Raw genomic sequence first — 11,298 nt, 5'->3', positions numbered from 1 at the left:
CTGAGATTATAGGGGTGAGCTACCCCACCCGGGCCCTAATCCTGTTATTTTTATTACTGCTATTGTTACAGCCAAGTCCTTCAAGGCCGGGCCTCCATTTCTGGGTCCCAAGCCAGCTGGTGTCTTAGGGCTGCCCTAAGCCATCTTGTCTATCCTGTGTGCCCTCTCAAAACACCTCCTTTCTCTCCCTCCCCTCCTGCACTGCCTCGGCCCCTCCCGGGCTTGTCCACTGCCTGGAGAGGCACTGAGGCCCAGAGGCGGCCAGAGGCTGCCCAAGGACTGATGCTGGGTCTCTCTTCCTGTGCCTCCAGAGCACCCATGCAGCACCCCAGGCCCCAGGCTGCCCATCCCACAGCCGTGGGGGCGGCCTGAAGCCTTGAGAGAGGAGACAAACTGAGGCCTGGACACCCCAAAATGGCTTCTTTGAGTCTTTATTTCCTTGGTGAGGCAGGGCCTCAGGGTGGGGTGGGCTGCCTGGCTGAGGCTCCCGTAGACCCACCAACCTAGGGGCACTTTTCTGGGCACCACAGGTAAGGCACTGCCTGGGGGCTGGAGGAGGCTGGAGGAGGATGCCCAAGCTCCCCACACTCCTCACCCCAGACCGGGGAAGCTGGATATCCTCCGTGTTGTCCTCTCCCCATAGCTGGTCCGAGGCTGTGGTTTACACACAGGCACAGGTAGGCGATTCTGAGCATCAACCCAGATGGAGGGGAGGGTGAGCCGTCGTGGGAGAACTGGCCCAAGACCAGCACCTGGCTGGTGTCGCCAGCCCCGGCAGCATTGGTGGGTGAGGCAGGTCTGGCTGGAGTCTGGGTCTGCAGGCCTGGCCGGGGCAGGTTGTGGGGGACCAAGGAACCCTGGGTGTGAACCCCACTGTGGAGGCAGCAGGCACCTAGTGGTGCCGCTGGGACACCCGGCTCCAGGACTCCAGATGTCACACATGCGTGAGTCTTGGCGTCTACACCCCCCTCGGGGCCAGTGGGTGAGCAGTGGCCCGTGGTCCCTGCCAGAGCTCCCCCAGAGTGGACTTGGCTCCGCCGGACACAGTGCCCTGCTCTGAGCTGCCGCTGGCTGCTCCACGTCTGAGACCACGCGACGTTGCCTCATGAACTGACGTGGACAGCAGCAGGGGAGACGCTGGGTGGTTCTGTGGCCAAGCACAGCCCGTGTCAGGAGCACAGGCCGTGCCCTTTCCCAGGGGGCACACTGGGCATTTCTCAATGGCCTTCACAGGATGCAAAGGGGCACAGAGAGGCAGTGGGGAAGCTGGAGTTCTTGGGCTGGCAGGGAACGGTGGCAGCCTTCTTGGCCTTCATGAAGGGCCTGGCTTGCTGGGCTAAGGTCACAGTGTTCTGAGGTCCCCACACGCACTCAGACTAGACCCTCCGTACACACCCAGGCTAGACCCTCCGTACACACCCAGGCTAGACCCTCCATACTCACCCCGGCTAGATCCTCCATACACACCCTGGCTAGACCCTCCATACTCACCCAGGCTAGATCCTCCATACACACCCAGGCTAGACTCTCCATACTCACCCAGGCTAGACCCTCCATACTCACCCAGGCTAGATCCTCCGTACACACCCAGGCTAGACCCTCCGTACACACCCAGGCTAGACCCTCCGTACACACCCAGGCTAGACCCTCCGTACACACCCAGGCTAGACCCTCCGTACACACCCAGACTAGAGGCTTGGGGCTGAGAAAAGCAGTCATGCCTCTTCAGGAATTACCAGCAGAGAATGCCCAGCCCTCTTGATAGTAGCAATAATTAATAGGTTTATCCCCAAAGGAGCGGAAGTGTGGAATCCTCCCCGGCAATAGGTCTTAGGGTAGGGGCTGGGGCATCCTAGAGAAGGGCCCTAAATCAGGCGCTCAGTGTCCGGAACGCAGGTCTATCCCACCCACCAGCCGGCCCCCAGGCCTCCCTTCCTCAGTCCTTCCAGGATATCGTCAGGGAGGTTCTGGGATCCCCAAGTGGTCCGAATCCAGGCTCTAGGGAGTGTCCGTGGCATATAAATTAGACTCTGCTGTGGCAATAAATAACAGGGGATGATGGGGGGCCTCGGGCACCAGGCCCAGGCCTGTCCTGCAGGCTCACACGAAGTTCTCTTCCTCTTCTGCCGACTCACCATCTGGCGGCTCCTTAGGGGTGCCTGCAAGGGTCGATAAGAGCATTGAGGGCGCAGGGCAGGGGGTTCTCCGGCCCCCAGGACAGGCCTGTGCCCCCGCCCTGCGTCTGCACCTGCGCAGCTGCCCGCGTGGCGCACGCCGATGGAGCGGCCCAGGAAGCAGGTGGCCTGGCGCATGTGGCACGAGGAGATGTAGGTGACGTTGTTGTTGCCGCAAAGCTCCTGGCCGGGGCTGGAGGGCACAGGGCAGGGCGCCGCCCGACACACCACGCAGTGGGCGCTGCCCGTCTGGTCCACGACGCACGACTGTGGCCGCGGGCACACCACGTGCTCACAGGACTCTGCAGGCCGGGTGCCAGGGGAAGTTCAGGGGACATCTCGCTGAGAACCCCGCAGGGCTCTTGGCCCCAAGACCCACCCTTAACCCCCAAGATGCGAAAACCCTCTGGTAGGAGACACAAGCACCCCCCCCCGCCCCCCCGTGAGCCCCCCTCTCCATTCCACCCCTCAGGCTCCACCCACAAGCCCTGCCCTTCCCATTGTACCCAGGAGCCACACCTCTTTCGTGAGCTCCTGCCCCTTATTCTACCCAAAGCCCCGCCCCTCCGCGACTGCGGGGCCGCCCACCCAAACTCCACCCACAAATCCCCGCCCATCTCCACCCAGGAACCACGCCCCAGCCAAGAGCCCCGCCCCTTACATGACCCAATCTCACCCCCTGGTTCCATCATGCCCCTCTGGTTACACCCACAAGCCCCTCTCTGAGTCACGCTCCCGCTCTGACCATGCCACATACCTCTTGCCCAGTGTGAGCCCCCAGAGGCCCACTACTTTCCAAATCCCAACCCTACAAAAGACCCTACCCCGTGATACTCCCTCGGAAGTATAAAGACGCCCTTACTTAGGCCCCACCACCACCCATGTGACTTGTCCTGGGCTGGAGGCCCCGCCCCTACGCACTGCGGCAGCGGCCCCGCCCCTCCAGCAGGCCCCGCCCCTCCAGCAGGCCCCGCCCCCGGAGCCCGGGCCCTCACGCATTGCCGTAGCAGCCCCGGTACGTCACGCTCAGGTCCGGGTGGTCCCGCCCCAGGCCCCGCCCCCGCCTACTGCGGCAGCAGCCTCGATACATGACGCGCAGGTCCGGTAGGTCCCGCCCCGCCCCTCCACAGACCACGCCCCCACGTACTGCGGCAGCGGCCCCGGTACATGACGCTCAGGTCCGGGTGGCCGCGGCAGCGCGCGGCGCGCAGCTCGCACTCGTCGCGGTAGGTGGCGCCGTCTGAGCCGCAGACCTGCAGCCGCGCCGGGAGCCCCGAGCAGTCGGGCGCGCACTCGCAGCGCGGGCGGCCCCCCAGCATGCGGCACGCCTTGCCCGGGCCGCACTCCACGCCGTCGCACGAATCTGCGGACAGAGGACACGCGCGTGGGGCCGGGCGCGGGAGGGTCCCGGGCGTGGGGCCGCGCGAAGGCCTCGGGGCCCCTCCCTGCGCCCCTTCTGCAGGGTGGAGGCGGGGGCGCCGTCCCAGGTCAGGGTCAGTCGGAGTCGGGGCTCTCGGGTTCCCAGGGGCAGGGCTCAGGGTCCGGGCGCGGGACCGGTGGGGCCGAGGTCCGGGCTGCGCCCGCGCTGGGGGGCGGGGGCGGGGGCGGGGGCTGGGCTCGATGCGCGCGGGCCGGGGGGGTCTCTGCCCGGAATCGGGGTCCGGCGGAGCTACGCAGCCCCGGGCCGCTCCTCCTTGCAGCTGGCTGACGTCTGCTCCCGATGCACGCGCTCTTCTGGGAAGGCCGGAGGGGCCCCAGCTGCGTCAGCCTGGGGTGTTCCGCCCTTGCCAGGCGCGAGTCTGGGGCTGCCAGGATCTTCCCCCAGGAGGCATCAGGGAGGGCGGGGCGCTGGACGCCCCTCCTGGCCTGGGGAGCGATTCCAGGGGAGGGGGCCCCCCACAGCCCTAGGCCTCTGAACCAGGAGCTGCCCCGCAGCCCCGCTGCTCAGACAGGGATATTGAGGTCCTGTTAGGGAAACTCTCTCTGGGGTCCCCGCCCCCGCTTTTATATGTGAATGCTCATCGCCTCCTAGGCTTATCGCATCTTCCCAAGTCATCATTTTACAGATGGGGAAACTGAGGCCGGGCCGCAGCTATGAGTGCAGGGGCCCAAGCACCTCAGTTTGAAAGCTGCAGCCAGGACCCAGATGACCAATCCCCTTTCTGTTGTCTGGGGGTCTGCTGGGGCCTCTGAACACAGCTGTTGAGTTTATGTGCCAGCCTCAGTTTCTCTGTGTGTAAAGTGGGGCTGACGAGGGAGCCCCACTTCCAAGGCAGTCCGGCACTCCTTAGGGGATGGCCAGCGCCCGCCACGCAGCCCTTGCAGGGCATGTGGGCCGCACCTGGGCGGCCCCGGCACAGCGGCTCACAGGCACATCTGGAAATGCTCGGCCAGGGTGGCTTTTATGCGAGCGAGAACGGAAGGGGGCCTGAGTTCCGTCCCCAGGGCCAGATGAGGTTGGGGGTGGGGGGTCCTGGGCCGTCTCATGCCCAGGCCAGGCACTTTTTGAAGTCTGTCCTTCTCCCAGAAGCCAGAGCGGGGTCTGGAGGGAGCAGGGGTATGTGGCAGTGAGTTCAGGACCACCCAGCCAGGCTGATCTGGGATTAATCACATCTCAGAGGCCAGCAGAGTTCCTCAGCCTGCCCTTCGGGTCTGCAGCCCTCAGCTTCAGCCTCCCCTTGGCTCCTCTGCCTGACCCCACCCACCAGGACCTAACCTCAAGCCATGTTCTCTCCTGATCCACTCTCCCATACCGGCCCCATCTGGCAAACTCCTAGACATGCCCCAACACCCCAGCTCTAATGCCCACCTCCTTCAAGTTGTGCCCCAACAGGCCAGGCATGGTGGCTCACGCCTGTAATCCCAGCACTTTGGGAGGCCAAGACTGGCAGATCACTTGAGGTCAGGAGTTTGAGACCAGCCTAGCCAATGTGGTGAAACCCTGTCTCTACCAAAAACATAAAAATTAGCCAGGTGTGGTGGCGCGCGCCTGCAGTCCCAGCCACTGGGGAGGCCGAGGAAAGAGAATCGCTTGAACCTCGGAGGCCGAAGTTGCAGTGAGCCGAAATCGCACCACTGCACTCCAGCCTGGGTGACAGAGCGAGGCTCCATCTCAGGAAAAAAAAAAAAAAAATCATCCTCCAGTGCGGAGAATATATCTTATTCATTCGTTCTGTGCCACTCGCCAACCAAGAGCCCCTAGTCTGATGTGGGAGGCATCCTCTCAAAACAGGGTCCCGAGGCAAATGCTTGTTAAACATGCAGCTGTAACCCCACCGCAGACCCTGGAGTCTGCAGTGAAGGTCCCTGGTGTGGACATTTGGGGTCACAGGCCAGAATGGCAAACCCACCTTCCCAGGAGCTAGGTGCAAGCCAGACATTTATCGACCAGGTGGGAAGAGTCACCCAGGCAGAGAGCTCAGCCCCAGCAAAGGCTGGAGCCACGTGGTAAGTCCTCAGAGTCTCTTCCTGAGTCCTGCGCTGCAAGAGGCTGAAGCCTGGGAACCGGGAAGTCCCCCCAGTCCCTCTCTGAGGCTGGGATCCCCCTGCAGCCTCCTACATACCCCTGTGATGGGCTCAGTCCCTGGACGTTCGGCCCTCGACCACCATGACTGTTTGTGGCTGGTCCTGAGCTGAGATGTCTGCCCTGCTTCTGGCCTGAGGTCTCACCTTTGCAGGGAAGGCAGTGGACAAGGCCCAAGAAGCCGAGGAGGTTGATCTTGTTCCCCGGGTGGGTGAGGTTGGACCAGGCGGTGTCAATGTTGCCAGAGGCACAGCACTCGGCCCGGGTGACATCAGTCTGGAGCACCAGGCTGCAGGTGGCCTCCTGGCCCTGCTGGAGCCAGCAAACACCACCTGCGGGCCAGGGAACGGGGTGCTCTCCTGGGTCACTCCTGACACCCAGCTTCTGGCCCACCCACAGATGCATGCAGGTGGTGCTGAGTAGTTACGCACGGGATGATCTACCCCCACCCAGGAAGAAGGGGCAGAAAACCACATGGGTGTCCCCACCCTGGCTCCAGAACCCTGGAGATGTCTCCTCCCCTCTGAGCTCCACGTGCCCCCCCCCCACAGCCTCACCACCAACCCCCACCCACCCCAGGAGGTCCCTTCCTGTACCCTCCAAGCCCCCAGGCCAGGGGCTGGCACCCTGCCCAGCCCCTCAAACACCACCAAACACCAGGCACTGGGCATGTCAGGGTCAGCAGGCCCTGGAGCCGCTTCTCCCGCCTCTGCCCTCTGTCTAGACAGCACCCGAGGGCGAGGGCACGTGGAGCCCCGCGCCTGGCAGCCCCCCCACCGCCTGGCCCGCCTCTTACTCACTCCAACTTGGGAACATTCCCCTTGCATGAGCTCACTGTCTCCCCAGGGACGTGGCCTTCGGGGAGGGGGCTCTGCTCTCCCTTTGGCGCAGGGCTGGGGTGGGGTGGGGCTGCAGGGATGGGGGGTGGGGAGCCAGAGAGCCCCCCGTTTCTTCCCCCGTCCCTGGGGGCAGGAATGGCCACAGCCCCCATCCCAGAGCGCTTGCTGGTTCACAGACACTGCCAGGGACCAGCTTGGGGAACGCAGCACCTTGGCACCCATCATAGGAGGGGAAACTGAGGCCAGGAGTGGGACCGTCTCCTGCCTGGCGCCTCCCGGCAAGTCCCAGGTGTGAGACTCCATGCCCCGTCTACCCAGGACCCGGGAAAGCTCTCAGCCCCAGCTGGAGGGCCTGGCTCCCGACACCCAGCACTACCTCTCGGCACCAGGACCGACCCGGACGGTCGCTAGAACCCTGGCTTTGCCTGCTACAGGCTGTGTGACCCTGAGCCTCAGTTTCCCCATCTGGAAGACGGAGATGAGAGCTCCAGCACTATCGGGATGGCACAGGTTCAGGGAGGGGAGAGGTAGACACTAAGCGCTCAATAAATGTCAGCGGTCATTGTTATTAGAAACCTCTGCTCTGCTGACCTCTTGGTGACCCTCCTTCAGACCTTCCCGGCTCCAGCTTGCGCCGGACACCGCCCTCGCCCCCGCCGCCGCCGCGCCCCCCGACGTCCCCCCGGCCGCATTCCGCGCAGCCCCACGTGGGTGGCCCGCCCCGCCCGCCCCTCTGGCCGCCCCACTCACCGGGCGCGGGGTTCCCCGAGCCCATGGAGCTCACGAAGCCCACGGCCCAAGCCAGGGCCCCCCAGGGCAGAGGCCAGAGTGGCCCTGGCGCCCCGGGACGCATGGCGAACGCAGAGACGGCCGCGGCACCGACTTCCCAGCGCGCGGCCGGCGCTCCCTATAAAGGTCCCGCGGGCCGCGGGCGGGGCGGGGCGCGGGGCGGGGCGCGGCGCGGGAGTGGCGGGGGCGAGGCCGTGTCCCGCGCGGGGTGGGCAGGCGCCGGGCCCGGCCGCTGCGGGGGGCAGTTGGGGGCGAGCGCCCGGGTCCCTTTCCGGAGCCAGAGAATGCATTTGGGGAGATGTGGCTGGACCCAGGGCGGAACCGGGACAGGGGTGTGGGTTCGAGGTGGTGGCAGCCTTATGGGTGGATCGAGGGGCCGTCTCCAGGAGTCAAAGTGGGTTTGGGGGTCTTCAGTTTCAGGGGTGGCGGTGAGGTAACGGGGACCCACGAGGAGCACGTCTGTGGATCCCTGCATCCCGTTTCTGTGATTTGCATGTGGTCACTTTCATGGTCCAAGTGTGGTCTGAGCCCCCCAACCCGGCCTCCTTGTTCCCGACCCGCCCCACACACCCAAAACCTCAGCTGGATATGGTTCCCTGCTCACAGCGCGGGCCGCGCACCCGTCCACCTGGCCGCTGGAGCCGGCCTGTGGGTGGGGAGAGGTTGGGTGTGGGACAGAACGGGGTGCGGCCGGGACAGACCCAGAGACACAGCTCCTTCCAGCATTGCGGACAACAGCAGGCCTCGCCCAGCCACGGCCCCCAGGGAGGCCACTGCGTGTGTGTGTGTGTGTGTGTGTGTGTGTGTGTGCGCGCGCGCGCGCGCACGCCTGGCCTTTGTCCTGGGCCCCTGGGCAGCTCTGCCCCATCAGCCCTCCAAGCCTTTGCAGACATTCCCCCAGGTCACCTCAACAAGAATGTTTACTAGGTTTTTTCCTCTCCCTCCAAGATTCAGCAAACACTGTTTCCAGCAGAGGCGTTTCCAACAATGTATGACAGCGACATCTGCGTGGGCCTGGAGGCGCTGCGCCCGAGGGGGCTTTCGTGCAGCCAGACACATTTCCTACTCTGGAGCTGATTCTGTCATGGGGGCTTCCAGATTTGTCAGGCGCCCTTGGCGAGCGCAGGGGAGCCCCTCTGTTCCTGCTTCTAGGGCATCAGTGAACATCTCTGTTGGCCAGAGGGACCCTGCGGGGTGCTGGGGTGCCACGGTGACCAAGGCAGACCCCATCACACCCTCACCGAGCTCCTGGTTTGGACAATAAAATGCAGAGACAAATTAATCTATAACTTCAAGGAGTGGTAAATGCTTTCAGGAAAATACAGAAGGTTGAGGTGGTGGAGAGCGGTTGGGTGTCTGCTGGGCATGCCTGTGTCTGGCCACTCGCTGTGCTGGCATTGCCCACCCCGCAGGTGGAAACGGACGTGTCCAGCAGCCCCACGGCACAGCCCCTTCTCTGGCCTGAGTGAGATCTGTGCCCACAGAAGACACACCTGTACCCTTTCCTCCACCTTAGCTGCCCAGCCTGACTGTGTCCCCCAGCAGCCAGTGGCCAGGGGCCAAGTTCTGCCTTAGTGGCACTGAGGGGGGACACCCCGCTGTCTCGACCTGGCCTTGGCCTCTGGCATTTCCCCTGGGAATCTCCCTGGCTTGGGGAGCAGGGCAGGGACGGGACCCTGTATTCTCACTGAGGGGGGACACCCCGCTGTCTCGACCTGGCCTTGGCCTCTGGCATTTCCCCCGGGAATCTCCCCGGCTTGGGGAGCAGGGCAGGAACGGGACCCTGTATTCTCACTGAGGGGGGACATCCCGCCGTCTCGACCTGGCCTTGGCCTCTGGCATTCCCCCGGGACTCTCCCGGGATTGGGGAGTGGGGCAGGGATGGGACCCTGTGTTCTCACTGAGGATGTGCGGGGGCTGGACAGTGTGACCTTGGCCAAGACCTGACCCCGCCGTGGCTTGGCCACTCCGGCCTGGGCTGTGCGAATCAAAGGGTCATTGTCTGGCTGGCGTGGGTTCCGGCCCTCTCCGGGGAAACCGAGGCCAGCTGCCAGTGGCCTCCTGCTCCCGGCTCTGTCTTCCCTAACCCAGAGGCTCTGTGCAGGGTGACCTCTAACAGGTCACTGACCCTTTCCGGAGCGCCGCCTCCTCCTGAGACCCCAGTGATGACCTCCCCTCTCCCGGCTCTGCCCCTCTCCCCACCCTATCCAGGCCCGAGGCTCATCCTAGGACTTCCAGCCCGTGGCCTGGCCCCTGCGGCCCACTTCCTACCCCAGCTGCCATAACACTTCTCCCTGGCTCAGACGCCCGCCGTGGCTCCTCATGGCCTCTGCTCACCCCCCAGGCTTCTGTCTCCCTCCAGGTACATCCTGACAGGTAAACAGACAGTGACAATCCAGTGTTGTTCTGTGGCGGAGGATGCCCAGATGGCAAAGGTGCCCCAGGCCTGACCCGGGCCTGGGGGAGACTGAGGAAGGCTTCCCAGAGGAAAGAGACGTTGAGGTTGAGACTCGAACGTCAGACAGAGCGGCAGGGGTGCGCGCTGGAAACAGACGCTTGTGCTGTGAGTGAGGGGGAGAGCAGTGGCGGGTGGTCAGCAGAACAGCGGTCCCAGAGACCATGGGGCCCTCATCCCTGGAACCCGTGGGTGTCCCACCCTCCTTGGCCAAAGGGGCTCTGCAGATGGGACTGAGTTGAGGGCTTTCACACAGGAGTTCATCCTGGGTTATACGGATGGCCCACTGTCCTGGAAGGGTCCGTAGAAGAGGAGATGCCTGGCCGGGCGCGGTGGTTCACACCTGTGAACCACCAACACATTAGGTTCACACCTGTGAACCTCCAACACATTAGGAGGCCGAGGTGGGCAGATCACTTGAGGTCAGGAGTTCGAGACTAGCCTGGCCAACATGGTAAAACCCCGTCTCTACTAAAAATACAAAAAAATTAGGTGGGCCTGGTGGTGTGCGCCTGTAATCCCAGCACTTTGGGAGGCCGAGGCAGGAGGATCAGTTGAAGTCAGGAGTTCGAGACTAGCCTGGCCAACATGGTAAAACCCCGTCTCTACTAAAAATACAAAAAAATTAGGTGGGCCTGGTGGTGTGCGCCTGTAATCCCAGCTACTTGGGAGGCTGAGGCAGGAGAATCACTTGAACCCGGGAGGCAGAGGTTGAAGTGACCTGAGATCGTGCCACTGCACTGCAGCCTGGGTGACAGAGCGAGACTCTGTCTCAAAAAAAAAAAAAAAAAAAAGGAGACGCCTGCCCTCTATGGTTAGAGACAGGATAAGAGAAGGACTTGGCTGCCATTGCAGGATTTGGAGATGGAGGAAGGGGGCTCAAGCCAGGGAATGTGGGCGGCCTCTAGGAGCCTGGAAAGGCACAGAACAGATTCTCTCCTGGAGCTGCCAGAAGGAATGCAGCTCTGCCAACACCTCGATCTTCTCCCAGCCAGACCCGTGTGGAACTTTTTTTTTTTTTTTTTTTTGAGACGTAGTCTCGTTCTGTTGCTTAGGCTGGAGTGCAATGGCGCGATCTCGGCTCACTGCAACCTCCACCCCCGGGTTCAAGCAATCCTTCTGCGTCAGCCTCACGAGTAGCTGGGATTGTAGGCACCTGCCACCACAACTGGCTAATTTTTGTATTCTTAGTAGAGGTTTCGCCATTTTGGCCAGGCTGGTCTTGAACTCCTGACCTCAGTGATTCACCTGCCTTGGCCTCCCAAAGTGCTGGGGTTACAGGTGTGAGCCACCATGCCTGGCCATTTTTATTTTTTTGAGACAGGGCCTCACTCTGTTGTCCAGGCTGGAGTGCAGAGGTGCGATCTCGGCTCACTGCAACCTCAGCCTCCAGACTAACTGGGATTACAGGCGCCTCCCACCACACCCGGCTACTTTTTTTTTTTTTTTGCAGTGATGGGATTTTGCCATGTTGGTCAGGCTGGTCTCAAACTCCTGACCTCAGGTGATCTGCCCACC

At 63.1% G+C, this 11,298-nt stretch overlaps 1 protein-coding gene and 1 long non-coding RNA gene across 3 annotated transcripts; one reads left to right on the top strand and one right to left on the bottom strand.

The window, feature by feature from the left end:
• Positions 1 to 415: 415 nt before the first annotated feature.
• On the bottom strand, positions 416 to 7,442 carry FSTL3 (follistatin like 3). Of its 2 annotated transcripts, XM_054674184.1 has the most exons (6): positions 7,287 to 7,442; positions 5,844 to 6,029; positions 3,322 to 3,537; positions 2,249 to 2,476; positions 2,136 to 2,159; positions 416 to 2,033 (listed from the first exon to the last, which is right to left on the bottom strand). In XM_054674184.1, the coding sequence occupies exons 1-6, from the start codon at positions 7,387 to 7,389 to the stop codon at positions 1,999 to 2,001; spliced, it is 792 nt and encodes a 263-aa protein (XP_054530159.1). In that variant the 5' UTR covers positions 7,390 to 7,442; the 3' UTR covers positions 416 to 1,998. The 2 variants fall into 2 exon arrangements, with proteins under 2 accessions (XP_054530159.1, XP_003316016.2); XM_003315968.7 differs by having other exon boundaries at positions 416 to 2,159.
• LOC104003221 (uncharacterized) lies at positions 3,291 to 8,614 on the top strand. Its single transcript, XR_675787.2, has 2 exons — positions 3,291 to 3,400; positions 8,274 to 8,614. It is a non-coding gene; the product is annotated as an uncharacterized LOC104003221 (long non-coding RNA).
• Positions 8,615 to 11,298: the final 2,684 nt, after the last annotated feature.

Source organism: Pan troglodytes, chromosome 20 (genome assembly GCF_028858775.2).
Source record: "Pan troglodytes isolate AG18354 chromosome 20, NHGRI_mPanTro3-v2.0_pri, whole genome shotgun sequence".
NCBI classification, from domain to species: Eukaryota; Metazoa; Chordata; class Mammalia; order Primates; family Hominidae; genus Pan; species Pan troglodytes.
Note: the sequence above shows the minus strand (reverse complement) of the source record. Positions and strands in the feature narration are given on the sequence as shown.